This window comes from Syzygium oleosum, unplaced genomic scaffold, assembly GCF_021117445.2.
Source record: "Syzygium oleosum isolate NSW1041296 unplaced genomic scaffold, Sole_v2.1 Sole_v2.11, whole genome shotgun sequence".
NCBI lineage: Eukaryota > Viridiplantae > Streptophyta > Magnoliopsida > Myrtales > Myrtaceae > Syzygium > Syzygium oleosum.
Genome location: NW_026607495.1, coordinates 6822333 through 6846669, shown reverse-complemented (window position 1 = coordinate 6846669; position 24337 = coordinate 6822333). Strand labels below are relative to the sequence as shown.

Sequence of the window (24337 nt, the reverse complement as noted above, 5' to 3'; positions counted from 1 at the left end):
ACGTTTCACTCGCTGGAGAGACAACCTGCAATTTTCCCGCGAATTTTGAATGCGAGTGGCGACCATACGTTGGATCACAAGTCCGAATACTCGTACGAATTCATGCGGCTACGATGATAAGAGGGCTTGCTCATGTTGAAATACCCAGTAAATTCATTGAGGACGTGAAGATTTAAGAGGGCGATGAATAAAGGAGGATTTAATTTTGGAGTAAATTCAGCTAAAGTTCACAAAAAGCTATCATCACGATAAATAACAAACATAAGAAGAGAAGTGTCACATATGCACATGTTACATTCACATTCTTTCTCCTCGAGATTGGCAATAATTCCAAGAGAAAGAATAATGCAATTAAACAATTTTAGATTCCTGAATGTTTATACATCATTAAGTTAAAAAGACTACATGATACTCTTTATTGAGGATGCCACATCCATTAACGATATTGTAGACATAATCTCAAGATCTTAAACCAATCATTTATTTGAGGATTCGAAATCTGCGAGATTGGAATATATCATATATTCTTTACTACCACCTTGAAACCGTACATATATATATATATATATATATATATATATATATATATATATATATCTGGCTAGTCATGTTCCACACAAGAATGTATTTTGTACATCGGATGGGCTGCATTACTTAACAATGACACGTGAAGGAGCGAGTCAATCTCGGGTGAGAGATTTCAACATTCAAATGAAAAGTTCGTTAGTCGAGTACACTGCGTGAACCATTTACCACTCAACCCGAAGTATAAATAATCCAAACCAAACATTCGGTTCTCTTACAAATGAAAATAAGAAACATATACAGATGAAGCAAAAGCTTGGCACTATCGAGTAGGTCTCAGAGCTTGCAGCAATACCATGAAGACAGTTACCACCAGATAGAAGCCATGACTCAGCATCTTTCGGTCAATTCTATCTAACTCGATAGATAAATAGTTACCTTTTACTCCATCTTCCTCTTCGACAAATGCCTTCCTAGCAGAAAAGGATCATGGCAGGTATAAATTAAGACTCTCCAAGAAGGGTGGAGTGGAAGCGCTTCAGTAAGAAAGCCCACATGCATTGCTTCTCACATTGATGTCTGCAGCTTTAAGTCTTAAGAGGTTCACCCACTGGAACGACACGAGCACAACCACCACAAATTCTTGAACAAACCGTCATTCTGAATCAGAAATTTCATCTTCATCCTCGTCCAGTATGTAGACCAGGGCCTGCATTCTTGCAGCTAAAACACAAGCCACACCTCTACTTGCTGTTGCCAAAAAAACATCAACTTGATTTCAGTCTGGTGTTCCTTGAATATATGGCCATGGCTAACGTGATGTTTAGATACCTTTGCTGGGTAAAAGTAAAAGTACAACACATGCATTATGCTAAAACACAGGCGGGAAGCAAACCTTGCGTGCCTAAAGAGGCTATGGCATGCATGTAAACTATGAATACTCTACAGTATCTTGATCTATCATCATGAAATTGTACACAGTGGTTCTCAGTCGGTAACTCAGACTGCAATGCAACTACCATAATAGGATGATTTTTCTTTTTGTATTTGTCTGGCGACTATAGATTCATCCTTTCCGCACTTTGTCCTCTCAATTGATTTAAAATTTAGGGGAAAAACTAATACTTCAGTATTTTACCTCTTAGACTGAAAAAATGTTCTTCTTTGGAGCATACTTTTGCACAACTTCAATCTGTAGGAACAAACATGAAGTGGTCCATTAAGGAGGCACAATGTACCTATGCCAGTCACATTTAAACTTAAGAGTAGGTTCTAAGTGGAAATGTAGCAAGGAGCATGGACAGGATTAATTCAGTTCCACCACCCAGCCAACTAGATAAATTTGTTACTGACACTGGCAAGTTTATCAAACATTGATGCACAAAGGAAAGAGCATGGGTAACAATAAGTTTCCAGACATCCAAAACTGCAAATGGACATGGTAAGAAGCTCAAAGAAAAATTATTCAGAGCTACACAATTGATGGCATCGCAATGAATTGATCCTTAGCTCGATAGTATGACAGTGTCAAAATGTTCTTACCACTAACTGACAAGAGAGGAACTACAGTATGGGGAATGCTGCGAAGCTTCTCATTCTCCATCTCCAGGCGCAAGATAGGGTCCTAGATGTGTAGTTTCACCGGGTTAGTGTTTCAAAAGTGAGAATAATATAACCAAGCAAAAATGTCCTCACAAAATAGAAGCAAAAATGGCACTACTAACCCATTATGGCCATCAAATGCACATTTCTTAACCTACACAAAGTACAAGGCTCCAGCTTTCAAGATATGTTGGAACTTTTGCAGTTACGGTAAGGCAGAAAGTAAAACATCCTTTGAAATCGCAAGCATGCATTGGCATGTATATGCATTATGCACAAAGGAGGAAAAACTAAGCTGCTGGTACACATGCTGATGAGGAGAGCAGATAAATAATAAATAGGAACAATAAAAGAACAAACGTTTTTAAAACCGGACCAGTGGTTCAACCGGTCAAACAGGTAGAACCGTGCTCTACCGGTTTGACCAATTGAACTGATTGCATGTGATGTCATCTGATAGAATACTCTGCATATATTACATAACACATTCAGAACAAAAGAAGCCCAGTGAGTCGGCAGACACCATAGCATCTAAACAGATTACACACGCTTGATGTCATTATCCACCACAAATTGAAGAAAGAAGAACTGGTCCAGACTAGTTGACAGATTTGCTGGGTACCAGTTGACAGGTACACCTGGTTACCGGTTGAACAGGGTCAATACCACCAGTTCTTGACCAATACCATTTCTGCTGGGAAACCAGACTTGACAGGTCTGGTTCCCGGTCCAACCAGAGCCACTTCTTAAAAATCTGAAAAGAACAGGAGACGACAGAAAGCACAATATGCTAGTTTTTTCCTATTGTGATCAATGTCTTAAATAGTGAATTGACATCATCGCAATAGAACTCAGGATATTATGAGTAAGAAATCAATATGCAAGCTCCAGATCCACGAGTTACCTTCAATTGGTACAACTCCCAGTTATTTGCACAAGCGGATCCTGCAATATGCACAAATGCAAGGTCATTGGCCCGCAAGATCGTCATCCCGGTATCTCCCAAGTTTTCATGAGTATCATTCATCTTATTTAGCAACATAACAATTTGATGTTCCTGTTTCCAAAAGAATATATTAGCCACATTTGCAAATTTGGGCTTTAAAATATGATATTCCAAGCTTTTACCTTATATAGAGCCAAATCCACACAACAGTGACCAGGAGGGATGCACAACAAGATCCTTCCAAAGGTCTTCCCCGCTTCACATTACTTAAATCATTGGTAAGTCCTCACACTATTGCTATACAATTTGTTACATCTAAAAAAGACTCGTCAGGTATTTGGAAGGAAATATGGTCTGAAGCAAATTCAGAGTCATCCTGCAGAGCCATACAGAGAAATGATTAGCATGAAAAAGTAGTTGTACTCTGCACATGTGGATCTCTGGATAATATTTGTATTTTCAGATTAAAGGTATATACCCCATAGAAGGACAGTGAATTGGGAATGTAGCTAGTGGATGCTGAAACTGACGTAAGAGGGAATAGTGGCAATGAATTCTTACAAAGTATCTTTTTTGAAATAGAAGAGAAAGGCATCTGGGCAGCTTCCTTGAAACTGTGATGATCAAATTAGATTCGAATCAGGAAACATGAGATACAGTATTTCCATACACAAGGATCATAAGCTAAACAGAGAGCCCAATCCGATAAGATCACCCAACTAAAGCTTCCATGTACATTGTCAAGTAATTAAACCTGAGATCAAATACGAAAAACCAGATTATTAGACAGAGGGTAAGTGAAAAACCATTGTTGAGGACAACCTCCAGAAGACAACCCCTAAACCCCAAAGGTTTCCTTTTCTTTCTCTCCTTCTCTCATTATAGTCTCAAGGTTCTGGCCACTCAAGCATGGATATGAAAAATATAGGTACAACTTTATGGTAATAGGCATATGGATAGAAATATCTACAGACAAACCACATTAACAGAAGTCCTGAATCAGCCAAATGAGAAATGAATATTTCAGCTCAAATAATTGATGAGTTGAGTAAAACCAAAAGCACAAGGCTTTTTTTAAAGGATTGCAATGTTTACAGAAGCCAATTTTGAGCCCGGGTAATCATATTCAAACTCCTGTTATGCATACAAAGAGGTCCAGAATTTCACATTTGGTACAAATATCAGCAATGAGGACCAACCTTGAAGGGGGGAAAAAGCAATCACTTCAAACAACAGATAACAGCAATGATTTATCACATAGTTCATATTTTTACCACTGAGGTAGCATGTTTAAGAACATTTATGAATGGAAAAAGTAGATTAGCATTAATGTGAAGAATTTATGATGAAAGAGCAATAAACAACACATTCAAGTAAGAACTTCTATACACTAAAAAGATTCTATTACATTTCAGCTTTCTAATTCTTTTGCTAATACCTGTGTTCCATCTGTTGCAATTCCTTTGCAAGTGTCCTCCGCAAATATTCGGTGTCCCCAAATCCTCCAAACTGCAGTAATTCTCTGACTCTTTGCATTTTTTCTCCGAGACAATAATGAGGGTAAGACATCTTACTAACCTGACAAGAAATGTCAAGGCAGAAAAGCGCAAGGAATTGCATTTGATCTTTGGGAATGTGAGACCTTCTAATCCAATGAGAAACGACAATCAACTCGTCAATTTCAATCCTTGTTATCATGTGGTTACTTAAAATAGTGCTGGACCAACAATAACCACAGTTGTAGCCCAGCAAACCACCCTAACTCGAGCCAACATCATCTAGTGGAAGAGCAGTGCTCTTAAGTATTTCTTGTTCCAGTCATGGAACAGAATTGGGAGAACCTGTAGGTATTATTGCAGGAAAGATCCTAGCTTTAAGGCTTTGGCAGGTGTCCGTTAATTCATATCCTCAGTTTTGGCAGATAATTTGGTCACACTGCCTTAAAGCATGAGTCAGCCGCTTAAGCACATGAAAATAATACTAGGCTTGACACAATATCAATCTGTCATTTAACGCATGACCAAATTGCATTACACCCTAATATTCTAATTCTATGCTATATAATTGGATTGCACAACCTAGCAAAGGCCAACAAAATTAGCCGCTAGAGTACATGAAGGCAATACTAAGATGATCACACCTTGCAGTATCCAAGCCATTGCCTCACCAAATTTCAGGTACAAAGGACAAAGAGATGACCCACCACCTGTAGAATCACACGGTCATCTTATGTCCAATTATGAATCCAGTCTCGCTTGATGTCTTCGGATGATACATATGATTCTATAACTAGGGCTAGGCGAACCTTTTCTTATTAGCTGAATGAAATTCATTAAGAAAGCCAAGGAGCAGCAAAACTCAAAGATAATTCACAGGAGAAAAAATTTAAAATTCAATGGTTAGCCATTCTATCAACAATAATGACATGTCACAACTCAGCCCAAGGAAAAGTATATGTGAACCGAAATGACAGCAAAAAGTTTAACTTTCAAGATATAAGTACACAAGGAATTTCTACTGGAAGCTTTCTATAAATGGTGATGCCAAACATTCCACTTGGTACGTCCATCGGGTATAAACAACTAACAACTAAAGATTTTGGGGTTCCAGGTGCCATACTTTAAAGGACATATAATTAGGAACTAGAACGAGTAAGAGAAAATCACTCACGGATCAATGTCAATTTCTTCATCAGCCTCAGACAGATCTAGAAGCGGCATAACAGGATCTTGATCATATAGAAACTTCAAGAACACAACAAGTTCACTTTCGAAATTCACAAGAGTTTATAGGAATTCACCACAAGGAAGGACCCTGATTGACAAAAGTTAGACAAACCTATTGTATGTTAAAAGTTGATCGCTTGGCTTTGACATCAGTCGCTTTGTACGTTTCAGAAGCCAACCGAAGAAATTTGCAAAAGCTTCAGCAACATGCACATTATTAACCAATACAAAATGCTTTCGACCCCTAAGGCAAATTCCACAAGCATGCCACAGGCTCAAGAATTCCATAGGATCCTACCAATATTCTGATCCTACTCTAGATCTGAGCAGTCGCACAATAATTATTTTCATTTTGAAACAAGTAAGATTGCACTTCTTCAGGGTAGCATGTGAGAATTGAAAAGGTACAAACAAACCCCAAGTTGTGCGAGGTATAGGAAGCAAAGATACAAAAAATTCATTCAATTTCTCTTATTTGCTCTTTCAAAGGCATGACAATATCAACAAAACAATGTGTTATTGTCAGTATTCCGTAATGACCTTAACAGGTACTAAATGGACCTCTGTTGAACAGGTTCAAGTCATGTGAAAAGGCGAGTATTCCATAACGACCTTAACAGGAACTAAAGAGACCTTGTTGAACAGATTTAAGCCATGTGTAATGGCCCACTGTCTAACAATGACTCCTTTACAAAGTCAATAAGAAGCACATTTTTCAAATAATTAAATGCTATTTGACTAACATTTATATGTTATTCTGAGCACCCAATATCGTGTCTTATCCACAAATAGTTCAATTTCATGTCTAAAATTTAGGAATTTAGTGTCACTAAAGACATGATACCATACATGATGAGAGACAGGCAAGATATCACAATAGTCGCCAATAGAAGATATCAAGAAAGGTAGAGATATCATAAAAAGATTTTAACAGGCATACCGGCTGCACAACAGATGAGAGCACCCTCATGAATCCCTCAACTTGTACAAGCAGCATTCCAGCCTTTTCTACTGCATTATCCACCAGTGTCTCATCCAAACCAATACCTAGATAATGAGAACGACATCTTGAAAGACCCTTGAGCTTACCCATTCTAAAGCCAATAATTTCTACAGCAGGCTACTAAGAAAATAACAATACTTCAATTACTTAACCCCATAAGTCAAATATCATCTCTTATTAAGGAAATTGACACACACTCATGAGAGATAAAAATAGCATTGAACACATAAGTTACATGCTAGAACCATCGAAGTTAAAAGTTTACGAAAGAAAATGTTACACATAGTAAATGGTCATTACTAGCCATCTTCATCTTCTGCAAACTGTGTTTGAACTAAACAACGTACGCTAGAGTCTCTGACAAATAAAGTTATACTGGAAAATTCATTAAAGAAATGGAGCCTAGTCTGCTATCCAATTCATGCAAGCAGGATAGAAGTTAGGAATGTTCACGTGAAATTATCAAGTCCTGCCCCAAAGTCGCTGAGAGAGAGAGAGAGAGAGAGAGAGAGAGAGAGAGAGAGAGAGAGAGAGAGAGAGAGAGAGAGAGAGAGAGAGGCCATTTATGTGATAATTGTGGGCTATAAGCACACTATCAACAGGAATTGCCAGTGTTTTCAAGGAGACAAAGCCCTTGTCATGCCCCATACCCCACGGCACGCAACATCCCGCCATGGTCGATTTTGGCTGCGACGTCCCAGGAAGCGTCGCCGACCCACGCCCATACAGAGATCAAGCACAAGCGGAAGTACAAAATAAATAAACCCAGACAATTACAATATGAGCCAAGGATAGCCATACATCAAACACCATTATAGAAAATATTTACACATTTATATTACTATTAAAAAACCCTTTGTACAATATTTACAAGTACAAACAAAAGGGCACACACAAGATCAGTAGCCACTTGGTCAAAAAGGGATAAGTGGCTTGGTCAGGCTAACACTCAGGGGGAGGGTTACAGTCCAAAAAGTAGCGGCCCTCACTATTAGTTAAGGACACTGGACGGCTCTACGGCTCCCAGTCAGGATCGGACGGCTTGGTGGAATCGTCTGACAACTCCTCGGAGGCGTCCTCACTAGACCCTGACTCCTCTGAATCCATGGCCTGAGCTGAGTCCGGCTCCAACTCCGGGTCCAGGTAAATCTCAAACTCTTCCTCGTCTGATCCCAACTCTGCAATCTCTCCATCCTCTCCTACGTCCTGCTCCATGGCCTCGGGTTCGTCATTTTTCTCCTCTTCCATAGGCTCAGGGTCCTCCTCTAGTACACTGGGCTCGTCATCCATCTCTTCCTCCTGCCTCATCCATTTGGGCGTGGCCTCAGGGTATATCACCTCACCAGCAGCTATAATTGGCTGCATCAACCCAGTATCATCGATCGGGACATCAAAGGTCTTGAGGGGCTCTCCCTCATTTCCATTGGCATCCCTGTGGCACCATGCCACGTACTCTTGTTTCTAGTAAAAGTACTCGCCTATATTCACAACTACTTCAGATCGATACCTCACAAAAGCCTCCCCATTTCCTGAGGAGTAGGTAGCAGTATACTGCCGGATCTGCAGAGGGATCCCAAAAAGAGGCGGTGGTCTCTCCATCCTCACGGCCGGGGGTCTGAAATGTTTCGATTTACACAATCGTGAGACGAATCTCAGTGAGTTAAACCCCCAAACCTAGGCTAGGCTAGCATGCAATCTCCTGACAGGAAACAAATATTTAAATCACAATACAACGATAATCAAATCATTTTCTGACCCTACAGGTTAGACAGATCACATATAATAGTCACGGCACATTCGTGGCACTCATAATCACACGTATGCCAATCACATGCTTATGCACCGATTCTCACACTCTCGCATGCTAGTCCATGCATGTTCATGCATGCAAATGTCGTTGACATGACACGTGCAATTCCTGGCCCACTGGCCCACACTAGCACACTGGCAAACTGCCCAATTTATTATTATTATGACTCGAGTCATCAATTTTTCACGGCCCGGTGCGTCTAGCCTGCTTCAAAGTGCATGAGGCGCAGCAACCGATCTGGCCCAGTGTCTCTAGCCTGCTTCAAAGTGCATGAGGCGCAACACTGTTCTCCTTGCGAACCAGAGCCTGCTTCAAAGTGCATGAGGATGGTCGCCTTCCGGACGTACCGGGCATCGTCCTGCTTCAAAGTGCATGAGGACGGTATCGACCCGAAGGTCACGACCCGAAGGTCACGACCCGAAGGTCCTTAGGCGATCACGCAACTCATTATTATCTGAACCCAGCGTATGACGCTTCGGGGTATTTTAGGTGATCACACAACTCATGGCAGACACGCATTCTCTCACAAGTTCATCACATGCCTCACTCTCGGCATACACAATGCGTGTCCATGTTATGCAATGCAATGCACCATGAGCGCCAATTAAATTCAAACACTCCATATCACAACACGTGCTCAATTGGCCCAATTAATACAGTGTGGCCCAACGTGCGATTCACAATTCCATAATTAATTTCAAACCAACAGTGTCCAATCGCACTCCACAAAAATTAGCCACACAACATGCGACATGGTAGTATGCAATCAATCACAATCAAGCACGAATTACATACAGTCAGTCGACTCGGACACACCCGATAATTTCCAATGGGCTCCTAAAATTGGTCGTTTAATCCAATTAACCTCCCCAAATAACTCTCATTAATCCACTAAATTTTTTCGATAATAATTCCTACTAATCGGTTCTCAACCCAGTCTAAAATATACACTGCTACTACCTAAGCCAGTCCAAAATGCACCGATAATACCTAAACCAGTCCAGAAAAAATGCACTATCAGTCCTAATCTGGGTTTAGGAATTTTACTCACCTAATCCAAGGTCACGACGTCGGGGAACGGCGGCCGATCACTGGTGAACAGTGAAACCGGTGGCGGAATTCCCGGCGGACGGCGTACGGACGGCGGCAGACGGCGTACGGACGGCAGCGGACGGCGTACGGACGGCGTGAACAATAAAATTGTGTGGGCACTGTACGGACAGGCGGGGAACGGTGGCCGGCGAGGTGCCGGTGACGGCCCGTACGGCAGCGGTGAACAGTGACTGTATGGACGCGTGAACAGTACCGTACGGACACTGTATGGACTATGCTGGGCAGCAACGTATGAGTGGGCTGGACGGCCGGGTGTCGACGGAATGGCGATCGGAGCTCCGGCGAAGCTCCGGCGCGGCGACGAGGCTATTCCGGGAGAGAAAAAAGAGAGAAAAAGAGAGGGAAAGGGAGAGAGGAAGAGTCGGCCAGGGCAAGGCTGAGGCTGAGGGGGCTGAGGTGGTCCACGGCGGGGCACGATGGCCGGCGGTGTGCTCCGGCGAAGCTCCGGCGAGAGAGAAAATGAGGGAAAATGAGAGAAAATGGAGAGAAAGTGAGGGAAAAAGAGAGAAAACTGCTGGAGAGGCAGCTGTTCTGGCGTGAGGGTGAGTGAGGAGAGAGAAAACCAGTCCAACTTGGTCAAATTATAGGGCTAGGGGTGCCAAGTGTCAAGATCTTAGCAAAAATGACCATTTTACCCCTCATCCAAGGGCCACCATTAAATCTTATCCAAAAAGGGAGGGGTAAAAGGGTCAATGAGGCCAATAATGCAGCTGATAAGCACACTTAATTATCCCAAAAATTTTCCAAAAAAATTCGGACACGAAAATAGCCCAGGGGCAAAACCGTCATTTTTCCGGTCCCGGGGCGAAATTTCAATTTTCACACATACGCGTTCCATACGTACGTGGCCAACATAATATGGCGTCGGATTCGCGAAATTCACTTTCTAAGCCCTCCAAAATCGACTGCGAAGTTTCGGGAATAAAATAATATTATTTTCCAATTTTTGTCGAAATTTCAATTTTCGGCCAAAACGACTCCCGGTATGCGTGGCCACCCAAAAATGGCATCGGCCTCGGAAAATAACCTCAAACGGCCTCAAAATCCAACACTGGCACCCACATGGGCAAAATCGTAATTTTTCACCCCCAGACCGAAATTCCAATTTTTACTTGTACTAACTCCAAATGTGTGTGGCCAGCGTAATATGACGTCAGATTCCCAAAAATAGTCTCTTAAGCTTCGAAAATCGACATCGAAATCCGGGCCCAATTCCGTGAACAAAACTCGCTAAACTTTCAATTTTAGGGTCTCTCACTAACGGGCGGCTGTTTAGGAGTTACGCGTATCGACCTAGGGCTATCCTCGTAATGGTCTCGATCATTGAGAGAATGAGAAATTATCATTAGTTCCAGAGGTCACGATCGCTCGGTTCAAGTTGAAGACTGGTTGGCCACGTGTACTTTCGGTCTTGCAGAATCACCTGCGATCCGATGGTACATTGTTGGCCTTGGCCAAACCAGATCTCTTACCTTTCCTAAGATTGGTCCATACTGGTTCATAATATTCTCTTGTCATTTCTCGAGATCGGTGCCCAATTCACGATCGGGTCCCTGGTCCATGTACCATTTTCCTAGTTAGCCATACCCCATTGGTTAGTATCCCGAGAGTGATCAGCTCTAGGCGAGACTTACTAAAATGAATTGCGAAATATTGTCAATTTATTGATCTCGAAATTACATCGAAATTCGGGCTGTTACAACCCTAGCCCTTATGGTGGGAAGGGTAATTTCTTTACTACATTCAAATATCGAACCACATCTCTATCCAACAACTTACGTTTTTTTATCACTTAGCACTAGTCCCATAAAATTCCATATGGAACTAGAGTAGGAGGTACTCCATTCAAAACTGTCCCTGTTACCTATTTACCTCCCCAGTTATCAAATTTTACACTTCAATCTAAGGCGAAATCCCAGCCTACAAGAGAGGTGGAGTATTATGACGTTTAAATAGTGTGACATTCTGAAATTTCCGCCAATTGGATATTATGAAATAACTGAGTTTTATGAAATGTGCTCGCAGTAAATTCTCGCCCGGAACTGATCATTCCTGGGAATGCTAACCATTAGGGAAAGGCTAATAGGGGAATTAAATTCGCGCGACTAAAGAAAATTCGATCGTGAATGGATTTCGACCATTAAATCGCGTAAGTGATACTTTGAGCCACTGTTGGCCGATCCAAGGATAGTTAGGGGTCGGTTCGCCACTGTCCTAGTAGTGGATCGTGGGTGATTCCGTTGGACCACGAAACGATTTGACGAATGATTATGAAATTATACCGAACGATCGTACCCCTCGGATCAAGTGATTGATTTTCGCGATTTTTATGACAACCGAGACCATCACGTACCGAACGGATTTGCACGTGACTCGATTCAGTATCAGTCATGAGTTGATTCTGCGAATTTCCCCGGTAAGCCGCCCGTTAGCTCGAGAAATGCTCGAGTTGCGTTTAATAGAATTTAATTATTGAATTTTTGCCCAAATTGGACACGAAAATTAGGAAGTCACGCCGAAATGTTAGGACGACGTTGCACGTGACACGTGTGAATTTTTGGTGCGCTTAGATCCTTCGGAAATACTCAATTTGGACAAGAAACGAAGAAAGTGACCAAAATACCCCTAAAAGTTATAAAATGGTATGTTTTAAGGGTAAAGGGCATTTTGGTAATTTTGCCCCAAAATTTTGATTGGACAATTTTACCCTTGGGTATTTTGGAAATTACAAGTATGCCCTTGGATATTTTTGTGCAAGAATCGATCTCAGCCGTCGGATCAAGATAAGATCGAATCTGGGCCGTTGGATTAAAATTGTGACACAAGGGTAATATGGTCATTTTACACTTGGGTCTTTGGCACTATTTAAGTCCAATTTGGTCTCCCTCCCCCATTCTTCTCCTTCCTTCTTGCCGTGATCAGCCTTTCCCCTTTTATTTTTTTTTTCTTCTTGGCCGTGAGTTCTTCCTTGGCCGTTTCTCTCCTCCGCCGGCGCCGCCGCTCACCACCACCACACCGGACCACCCTCAAGCCACTGTCCACGCCGCCGTACACCACCATCATCAACCTCACGCCATATTTCTCTCCCTTTCCCTCTCTTTCTCAAGTGGCCGTGAGCCCCAAATGAAGAGCCGGACCGCCGCCGCAAGCCGATTGCCGTTGCCGAGCATTGCCGCCGTCCCCGCCGTGTCCGATTAAGTGCCGCCGCTTTCCGTTCTAGCCGAGAAAGTCTAGAACACGGGTAAGTCGTGCCTAAACCTAATTTAGGACTTCGGGTATCGACGGGTAATTTTCGGACAAAATCAGTATGGAATTAGGTGCGGAATTACGTGAATGGGGAGTGGAAATTTTATGGCGGGCCTTAGGAATTAATTCGGGTAATATTTATTCGAAATTCAGAAAAATGGGGGCTGCGAATTACTGTTCATATACTGCGAATCACTGTTCATAAGCTGTGGATTACTGTTCACGGGGCTGGGATGGTCCGATTGGGACGCAAGTTGAATTTTTGGAACCTAGAAATTATGGCGAGAAAGTCCCGTGAAGGATCGGAATTAATCTGACGCCATTTAGTCGGAGAAAAATGGGAATTTACGTGTTGGATGCATATTTAATTATAAATAAATACTAGTGATTGAATTGAGTATGTTGTTGTGCAATTGAGTAATTATATATGCTTGTGGGGTGTACACGTGAGTTAGATTAAATTAATTATTGATATTGCCATGTCCTATGCTTAGTGAGTATGAATTATGAGTTAAATAATGCGTGTGCGGGCCGCGTGTACTGGGCCAATTGATCGTGGTAAAAGCGTGCTGAGTGTGTGCATGAGTAAGAAAGGAATGGTGTGTGGCATGGCATGAAAGATTGTGGAAAGTTGTGCCGTCCTGAGGCGTGTACATTTACGCGGGACGATGCCCGGTATTACCGGAAGACTGCCAGCCTAAGGCGTGAACTTCTACGCGGGTTGTGCAGTAGGTGGTAGATGTTGAGCCTGAGGCGTGTACGTTTACGCGGGCAAGAAACATGGCCTGAGGCGTGTACGTTTATGCGGGCATGAAAGTGTTGTGGAAAAGGAATGATCGCAGTGTGCCTGAGGCATGTACTTCAACGCGGGTCACTGGCGAGTGAAAGTGGAAAATGAATGATCGCAGTGTGCCTGAGGTGTGTACTTCAACGCGGGTCACTGGCGAGTGGATGTGAAAGTGAAAATGAGAATGGAAGGAATAGTGAGATGAGAACGATACATGCACGTGTTTGCATACGATGTGATTGTGATTGAGTACTGGTGTGCGCATGTTTGGGTTTGACTATATTATTTGATGTGCTTGAAATGTAATAGTTTGATGTGTATGAATGCAAGTGTGTCTATGTGATTGTCTGGAGGTACGTGATAGCCTAGGTTAGGTTTAGGGGTGAACTTACTGAAAAGTATTTTTACGGTTGTTTCAACCAACAATTTCAGAATCCCGACAGGACACATGAATCCTCCACCGCCACCACCCCCAATACGTTTTGGAGTTCCAGTGCATATAGAGTATGAGACAGCTGAGTTTCAAATGGGAGACGGGATGAGGTGGAGTTAGATTTTGAGTGGACGCCAAGCAAGGGATGTTAAAGGTTGTTACGGGTTGGATGGCAGGTCATCGGTTTTTGTTTTTACTCTTGAAGGGTTAGTAATGTGTGCACTGGTAAACTAAGGTTTGTATTTTGTAAATATGGTGGTACAAGTTTGATCGAGTAATGGAAATGTATATATTCTCCCAATGTTTCCCCAGTTAAAATTTTTGTCCGGGTGTTTTATGGTTTTCGTGTGCGCAATTAAATCTCTGATGTTTAGATGAGGTCGGCAACAACCCGGGACGTCGCAACTGATCGACCAGAAGCGGGATGTCGTGGGCTCGAACGGGAGCTCGGGGCGTGACAAATAGTAAACCACATCTTTATTTCATTGCTTAGTCTTTTTATCTCTTGGCAATTGTTCCACAAAGTTCTACACCGTCGTGAATGCACATTTTGAATAGACAAAAGGAGAAAGGAGCCCAATAGCCTCGATTGGCAGTACCATGGAGTTAAAAAAAGTTCATAAGCCCTGGTAAGAAAGAAATAGGCAAGCTTTCAAAAATGAGGAAAGTTCTATAGGTGCTGCAAAGGATTTTTGGCTTCCACCTTATTTTTTTCACATTGTGGTGGCAGTTATTTGGACACCAAGTCTTTCTTTAATTTTTAAGGTAAATATGAACTTATAGGTAGTAATTTGTAAGTAAGAGGCATCCCCTTGGTGCTCTTGTTGCCTCTTTAATAGACTTACTTATCAAAAAAGAAAACAGGAGAATCTATAACCTTAAAGAATATAACTAGAAACATCATTTCTCACCATAGTAGTAATCAACAAGAATGTGTAGCGCCTTACCAAAAAAAAACAAGAATGTGTAGCGCGTACATGAAAGTCATTGTACCCAGGAGAAGCACAGAATCTAATCTAATTAACAACAGCCCTATAGTGTGCATGTATATGTGTGCACACCTGTGCAAGCACATGATCGCATGCATGTACACGCCGAAGCACATGTTCACAACATACAAAAATGCCCACATGCATGGAGAGAGATCTGGCAGGGGAATAAACTGGCAATATATTTTCTCAAGACAATAAAGGATTTTGTTGAAAGAAAAAGTTCCAGTACATCGGTATATATGAGAACAAAACAAAAGAAAAACAAACAAAATGAAGCATTAGAAGAGTATACAGAATCAGAACATGATGCTCAAAGTCGGTTAAAAGGTACAACGTAGAAGCAACCAAAGATTCCAAACCCTACATTTTGTTGCTTTTTTCCTAAGGCCCCACATGAGACAAAGGTGCGGCACTTCTGGACTTCTTAGAATCCTCCTAATTAGGCATTCCAACAACTAAAAAACTGGATGGCATGTTTTGGCAAGAACCAATTTACCTTAGACAAGCTGAAGATTTGATGCGAAAGCTTGGGAGCGAAGTCAAAAAGAAGAAAGAGATGATCAACATTTTCCCCCAAATGCTTTCACACACAACACCATTCTATGAAAAATCAATTACGTTTCCTGAGATTCTCAATTGTAAGAATCTTATTCCAATTTGGTGCACATTTACTACAAAACTTACACTCCCAAGAAATGGAAATTGATTCTCACATATTGGTGTTCTATGTGTAAGCATTTGGGCGAAATGTCAAGGAACAAGGAAGCTTTGGCAGCATATTGTTATCGTTTAAACAACGAAATGATCATATGGGATATTGTGTTCGTAAGCCAAGCCCAAGATTAGGAGTTCGAAGCTTTTGCCTGCCTTCTTTTATGTCTTGCATAATTCAAAGATTTCTGTTGCTTTTAAAGAATCTTTTTGTGTGGAACAACGGAAGAGATGGAATTTTTTCTGTAAGACTTTACAATCTGCTTGATAGGGAGATTCTTGGTAGAACAGATTTTCCTCAAAAAGCGATTTGGAAAGTGAGGACTCCAATTAGAGTTTCTCTTTCTGCTTGGGAAGCAACCTGGAAACAAATCCTTACTTTAGAAATAAGGCAAAAACTGGTTATCAGGTGTTTCCAGAGCAAAAGGAGGTAGAGTCCGTGCGGCATCTCCTCCTGTTCTTGGAAAAGAATGGTTTGGACAGTTTCCTATGCTTGCACCATGTTATCTTGGGCTACCAACACACTACAAAAAACGGAGCAATACGAGGGACTAAGAGTAGTATACAAAACTGATTTGAAGAGGTAAAATGCGAGTATAATACGTAAGGAGGTCACAAACACCTAACACGAATCTATCTGGCATGCGACTTAGTAAACCAATTTCAATACCGGAACTTAACATCCTCAGCATTATTCTGCCAAAAAAGAGGTGTTATATCAAAAATCGTGATCTAAAGATATGATGAAAAATAATAAAATATAACAATCAATTCTCACATCTAAGCACGAAACAAATGATTGTGAATAGAGACTCCCATAACCAAGGTCAAGCATCACAGATAAGATCCATGTAGGATCCATTCGCTGTTACCCAAGCAACCACCGGTTAGTTTTCTGTTCATTTTCTTCGGTTAATTGACTTTTCATTCTCATCCTTAGCTTGTTGACAATAAACTTAAAACAGGAAAGAAGAGTTTCACTTACTACATCGAGTTCAATGAGTGGAATTTGGTAGTATAAATAGGTCTAACTTCTCCTAGGCTCTAATAGTAATATCGGTAGGTAAAAATAGTTGAATATGATTCTTTGGTACAAAATTGACTATCGCAATTATGAGGGGACGTATGCTAAGATCGAAGCAGGCAATAAACTCTTTCCTTTTAAACTGAGATATAACTCTACACTTGCCAATTATAATGTGAATGTATAAACATTCTATATCCAAATCTCCATGTACAGTACTCTTAAAGCACAAACTTAGATCAAGTTCAAGTTCAAACCAATGATTAATGACCTAAAATTTCCATTATACGCTCATACGAGAGATTGCCAACTTGTTGAATTAGACTCAAATCAGATTTTACTTCACCCTTTCCAGCCACTTATGTTGGTAATTCATATCATTGCACATAATATGTTCGTATGAAGAATCAACAGCAGGATGTTCTTAAAAATATGGTGTCTCAAGATGTGCGAAGCATAACTTATTGTAACAAATTCCTATCTCTATCTAATCACCTCCATGACTGTTCTCTGAGATGCGTCAAACTTAATTATTTATTTATTAGGGGAAAAGGCCAAAGGCAAAGATAATAACGTGTACCAGCAGATGATTGAGGACAACCAGCTGAAGTTCTTTTCCGGCACCACAAACAACTTTTGATACACCCTTAATACGCTGTCACTGAACAAACTAGCAGACCAAGATCATAAAAACGAACGAAAAAAAACCAAAGTCCCATAGCAGCAGTGGAGCTTAAAAAACCAGCCCCACCACTTCACCCACCGAATTAACAAGAAACTGATGGAATGCAAGACTGGTCCTGACACCTCTGAGAAGACTCAAAAATTCCTCCTGAGGAGAAGAGTCAAGACCTAGATAAGCAAATGAAAACAGTAAAATGAAGAAAAACGAAATGTCATCTGATGCTCTGTATTAACAATACCACTCACTTAAAAGGTTTGACAGCACATCAAACTTCTCATGAAATATGTTGATGGCATCAGCCCACTGCTTATCCATGACTGATAATAATGTCAGGATGACATGAAGTAAATCTTCAATGTTCAAAGCCTGTTGAGCAACTTGATGAAGTTCTTTTTTTCTGCAGACAAAAAGAGATTGATTATCTAAGGAGGCATTCGGCTGATAAAGATTCTCAAAAGTCTGTTCTGATTTCAATTTAAGAATTAGAACAGAACAAAAATTGCGTTTGGTAACACTCCAAAAGCAGTTGATGCATAAAAGGAAAACTATTCTCAAAATCAAAATCACAAACTGAAGATGACTTGTTAGTATTCTCATTCCACATGCAAACAAGGAGATTTGGAATAACTAAGCCTGTTTTTTGAATGTGATGTAACCTGAGCATATTCTCACAATTTTCATCCCTTATGACATATTATTTTCACTAAACAAATATTTTGTCAAAAAACATTGAAAACAGTTTCGATGAAAACGGAAACTAAAGGTGTTCTCTAAAACTAAGCAAGCCTTAGACAGTTGAGAACAAAAATGAAGTGTGAATCATGTGACAATGCTTAAAATTTTGCAACAAATTTGCCTCACAACTTTCAACATCTGAGCTTCATAGATTTCTAGAGGTTTTTATTGAAATATAGTATGATACTTACAGGTTGGGTAGAAATCTGAAGCATGAATAAAATAATTCAGGCTTCGAAGTACGAGGCATCATGTTGTTCAGCTTACAATGACTCTCAAAAGTCAACTTAAGCATTTAAAATCATCAGCAGGAAAGATCTTCCATCGTGTAAAGTTTAAAATTATTTCTAAGAAAATTGCATCAAAATTGCTCTATGTTAACTATCCATTTCTTGTTAAGGATGATGATAATATCCTGAGTTAATATGAGTTTTACTTTCCTTATGACAAACAAAGTTAGATACCACTGAAACAAATATTAGTGCAAAAAAAGAACCTAATATAATCGTAATATCAAGTACAGTCACCACTACATAAACTAGAACAGAAGTTTCACCTAAAACTTCAACAGCATTTATCCTAGTGCAACTAAGTCATCTCTAGATTTCCGCTTGTATCACCTTCATTCACTCTTGGGTTTTCTGTAAAACACCAACTCCTTAGTTCGACATCATGTTCTCAATTAGACTTTCAAGCACTTCCCCTCTATATTTGCCCACCATCGAACGCAAATCGAGCTAGATTGGCAATTACAGTGGTTCCTCTTGCGAAAAGGGAGCGCAGCACATTTAGGAAAAGCAAAAGAAGTAAAACGAGATAAGGTCAATGACTCAAAGGGCACACCAAGCCATCGTTGAGGAACGAACACATTGAATAAAAAAGAGAGCTTTCTCTAGTCAAAGCAATTACCAAGAGAGACTGTCCACAGCCTCTGCCAATTGAAACGATGAAGCACCACCTTCAAGTCCTTCGTAACCAACGTCAGCAAATCCTTCTCCAGATTTCACTCCGCCATCTTCACCTGCCAATCGGAAATCGAGTAAACTTCACAAAACCAAGTGGGACGAATCGAGTCGACCGCCCGTTAGGTCGCAAAAGAACGACGAACCTGAGAAGCGAGCGACTCCAAGAGCATGCGGAGAAAATTGTAGGAGAGGAACAAGTGGGAGAGAAAATAAGAGAGAGAGAGAGACAGAAAGACAGACTTGATTACAGTAGTGGAGGTTGACAGTTTCAGCTCCGCAAAGCTTCTGCCAAATATAATGAGGGCAATGTGGGATGACAACATGCTAACAACCATTACCATTCCAAGGATGCATTGTCAGGGTTTGGAGAAGTTCCTGGAACATCGAGCTCCTGATCCTTTTATGATTTCGATTCCTTTTACAAATGCCTTGCGAAAGCTCTCTTGGATATTTCAGCATTTACATCATGCTGTGGAATGATAACTGTCACGCCCCGAACCCTAACGGGCACGTGACATCCGCCTCTGGTCGATTCAAGCGACGTCCCAGGAATGTTGTTGACCTCAAAACGCCATTAGAGATTTATTACCACAGCGGATATCAACAAATAAACCCGGACAATTAAAAACTAGGAAGAACAATCAGGGAGAATATACAACTACTTCATTCCAACTTATAAAATATTCAAAGCTTATAACTTACAATTTACAATTTACAATCCACCCCACCATACCACCATCGCATACTCTTGCACCCCGATACCCACTGTCGATAACACAAAAAAAACAATTGGCGACCTGACTTTCTATCCAAAAATGGTACTCATCCACATTCTATTGCTCACCCCTAGACTAGCCCTTACGCCCCTTTACTTGGCGTCCATTTCGAGTCCGACTACTCTCCAACCGAATCAGAACTCTCTGGATCCGTCTGCTCTTCAAAGGCTTTCGACTCCGCCTCAATCTCAATCGGATGATTGATATCACCCGACTCGGCTGGAGTCGCATTCTGATATTCCTCAGCCAGAAAGTCGAAGAAATTAAATTCAGGCACGTAATTGGGATCCATGTACTGCGCATACGGTTGTGCGTAACCAGCCTCCTCATCGGGCTCCTCAAGGTCATCAGGTTCATCCTTAGATTCCGCTTCAGGCTCCACTTCAGGTTCAGCCTCGTCCTCCGCTTCCTCCGGTTCTTCCTTTGGGATCGGTTCTAGATCTATGTCCATAGGATCGTTCTCAGCTTGCGATGCCTCAGGCCCGGGTTCGTGCTTGGCCTCTGACGATCCCTGAGCAGCAGTTGCTGGGTGCAACCCTGATTGTGCTACACTAACCTCTGTACTCGTCAGCTCACCATTTATCGGAGGAACAGCTGTCGGATCCCAGTCCCCTACTAAGTCAAATGGGACATCAAAACCTCTAACGGGTCTGAACTCAGCCCCGTCTTGATCCCGAAAAACCAAGCGGTATATCTATGCTCCTCGTAAAGCGGTAAGCCTACTTCTACGAACACTGTGGTTGTGTGTCTAATCCAGGTAAAATTATCCTCCATTGGAAACTCTACAACATCCAGCTCGAAGTGTACGGGTACCCCAAAACGCTCTGGTGGCTGCGGCGGTGGGTTCATGGCTCCGGTCAGGATTCTGAAATTGTCGGTTGAAACAACCGTGAGACACTTCTCAGTAAGCTCACCCCTAAACCCAACCTAGGCTATCACGTACCTCCAGACAATCACACAGACACACGTGCATTCGTACACATCAAGTCATCACGTCGCAAGCGCCTCAAATAATATAGTCAGACTCAAACATGCGTACACCTGTACTCAATCACAATCACGCCGTATGCAACACACACATGTACCAATTTCCATTCCACTATTCCTTCCATTCTCATTTCCTCTTTCTCATTCCTCGCCAGTGGCCCGCGTTGAAGTACACGCCTCAGGCACACTGCGATCATTCATCACCACACTTTCGGTCCGCGTACTCGTTCACGCCTCAGGCCCCGATCGCAACCTGAGCATCACGCGCCCCAGGCCCGATCCCAACTCAGCCCGCGCCAAATGCGATAGGCCTACATGATTGAAACCCGAGTTTAAGATGCCTCGGTCCAATCCCGGTCTCACCCGAGCTGATCGTGCCTCGGACCGATTCTCATATTTGCTTTTTCAAGCCTCAGTATGTGTCAAATGCATCAGACCTACGTGATCGCTGCCCGAGTTTATGATACTCGGCCCGATCCCAACCTCGCACTTTCACCCTTCCACATACTTTTCACAATCACTTGCCACACCGCAATTTCCCTTCTACTCAAGTCCATGCTCAACACGCGTTTACCACACGCAACTGGCCCAACACACGAGGTCTGTGCATACATCATTTCACACACAAAACATGCTCACTCATCAATTTACACGACCAATGTCAATAAATAATTCAATTTAGCTCACGTGTGCACCAAACAAGCATATTCAGTCACTTAATTGCACAACAGTATACTCAACTTAATTACCACAATTTACTAATAATTTAAATATACATCCAACACGATAATTCCCATTTTTCTCCAACCAAATGGCGTCGGATTAATTCCGAGCCTTCACGGGACTTTCTCGCCATAATTTCTAGGTTCCAAAAATTCAACTTGCGTCCCAATCGGACCATCACAACCCCGTGAACAGTAATCCACAGCCAGTGAACAGTGTTTCGCAGCCCCCATTTTCTGAATTTCCAATAAATATTATCCGAATTAATTCATAAGGCCCGCCATAAAATTTCCACTCACTATCCATGTAATTCCGCACCTAATTTCACACTGATTTTGTCCAAAATTGACCGTCGATACCCGAAGTCCTAAATTAGGTTTAGGCGCAATTTACCCGCGTTCTAGACTTTCTCGGCTAGAACGGAAAGCGGCGGCACTTAATCAGGGACGGCGGTGACGACGTGCGGCTTCCAGGTGGCGGCGATCGGCTTGGGTGGCGACGGCGGGGCTTGGGCGTGGCCGAGGGCCTCACGGCCAAGAGAGAGAGAGGGACGGCGGGAGGGGTGATCGGCGTGAGGGTGGCGTGAGGCGGGGACGGCGGTGGCTCGGTGGCGGCTTGACCGGCGGCGATCGGCGGTGCCGGCGGCTTGGCTCACGGCCAAAAGGAAAAGAAACCAAGAGAGGGAGAGGGAGTCCACGATGGGGGGGAGTGAAGAAAGAGAGAGTCTTCTTGACTCAAATAGTGAATTGGACCAAAAATATCTAAGGCAAAAATGACTAAATTACCCCTTGTCCTCAAAACTAACCCTTTTGTAATTCTCAAGGGTAAAATGATCCAATTCTCCGTTTCTTGCTCAAATCAAATTTTTCCGAAGGAATTGAGCACACCAAAAATTCGCACGTGTCACATGCAACATCGTCCTAACGTTCCGGCGTGACTTCCTAATTTTTCGGTGTCCAATTTGAGTAAAAATTCAATATTTAAATTCTATTAAACGCAACTCGAGCATTTCTCAAGCTAACGAGCGGCTTGCTGGGGAAATTCGCTGAATCGACTCATGACCGATACGAAATCGAGTCACGTGCAAGTCCATTCGGTGCGTGACGACCTCGATTGTCATTAAAATCGCGAAGATCAATCACTTCATCCGAGGGGTACAATCGTTCGGTATAATTTCGGGATCATTCGTCACGTCGTTTCGTGGTCCCACGGAATCACCCACGATCCACTACTAGGATAGTGGCGAACTGACCCCTAACTATCCTTGGATCGGCCAACAGTGGCTCAAAATATCACCTGCGCGATTTAATGGTCGAAATCTATTCACGATTGAATTTTCTTTAGTCGCGCAAATTTAATTCCTCTATTAGCCTTTCCCTAACGGTTAGCATTCCCAGGAATGATCAGTTCCGGACGAGAAATTTACTAGGAGCACATCTGATAAAATTCAATTATTTAATGAATTTCAATTGGTGGAAATTTCGGAATGTCACAATAACTGAATCCTGCCAGTGAGTCAGATGGAATCAATTCAGCAACTAAGATCAACGAACTAGTAATAATACTCCGAAGTTTACAGATCTCTGTTTGTCAAACTCAATATTCTTTTTGAACTCTTTCGATCCAACTAATGGGACATCGAACATCATCAACCACGGAAGCCTTGATCAAATTAACATAGTGAATTCAACTCAAGTTGCTTGCTTTTGTGGGACATAGTATGATTCTTTTCGTTATCATTATGTGCTATTCATGCATTAGAATTAATGCAAGACAGTTTCAAATGGCATATAGGATACTGAAAAGTTTCCTCAGGAAACTTATGGAATTGCTTCCTCTGTTTTTATTTTCAACAAGCAAATGCACTAACAAGAACTTATGCACAATATAAGGGATTATTTCACAGTACAATTGATTATGTCAAAAGACATTCTAGTTAATGTCTTGCTTGGTTCCGACCAAAAAAAAAAGTGTCTTGCTTGGCTCAAAAGTTCAGGTATATGACAGATGGCTGTACCAACTCTATAAACATCAAGATTCTTTCTTTGGGATAATCTATTATTAGCCTTGGACTAGGGATATCCTGGATTCAAACCAAATGAACATGGATCCATAGTCAGAAAAATTCGAATTGCAATTTTCTCGATTGATCCAAATAATTCACAATGCTTTTGCTTCTGCCCTGTTTGCTAGTTCACTCACAACCACACCAATAGGAGAAGAGCTTGTTCTTGCATTTAGCTTTTCTAGACCAATACGATTACCTTAATCAGCTAATGCAGACAGTTCTGTGAGATAAAATGTGTGGAACACAATGGTTGGACAAATTTTATCCCAAGTCATTAGCGTATGCATATGAAGAGATGCCCTATCTAGATGCTCCTTTTGCACTGTAAATTCACTCGTAAGGGTACCTTAGAAACATCCAGTCACGAACTGCATGATGAGTGCAGAGCAAACTAAAACCTTGCATTAGAAGGACCGCCATATAGGTTCCTTCATTTAGCATTTCTCGACCTACACAATGACCTTTGGCATGCTATGAAAT

The 24337-nt window shown here is 41.8% G+C and overlaps 1 protein-coding gene and 1 long non-coding RNA gene across 3 annotated transcripts in view; one reads left to right on the top strand and one right to left on the bottom strand.

Annotated features, from left to right (window-relative positions):
- Positions 1 to 24337, bottom strand: part of LOC115687924 (disease resistance protein L6-like) — a 54174-nt gene that overhangs the window by 20529 nt on the left and 9308 nt on the right. Inside the window, exons 1-3 of one of the 2 annotated variants that reach the window (XR_008817455.1) lie at positions 19642 to 19772; positions 19248 to 19359; positions 17844 to 18000 (exon numbers count right to left, since the gene is read on the bottom strand). Coding sequence is in view for 1 of the 2 variants with exons in the window: in XM_056315901.1 (XP_056171876.1) it covers positions 19248 to 19359 (112 nt within the window). In the remaining variant the exon portion in view is untranslated. Of the gene's footprint in view, positions 1 to 17843; positions 18001 to 19247; positions 19360 to 19641; positions 19773 to 24337 lie in introns of those variants that run through there. The other variant, XM_056315901.1, reaches the window with a different exon arrangement.
- Positions 19652 to 24254, top strand: LOC130139277 (uncharacterized). The gene is made up of 2 exons (XR_008817514.1): positions 19652 to 19788; positions 24199 to 24254. It is a non-coding gene; the product is annotated as an uncharacterized LOC130139277 (long non-coding RNA).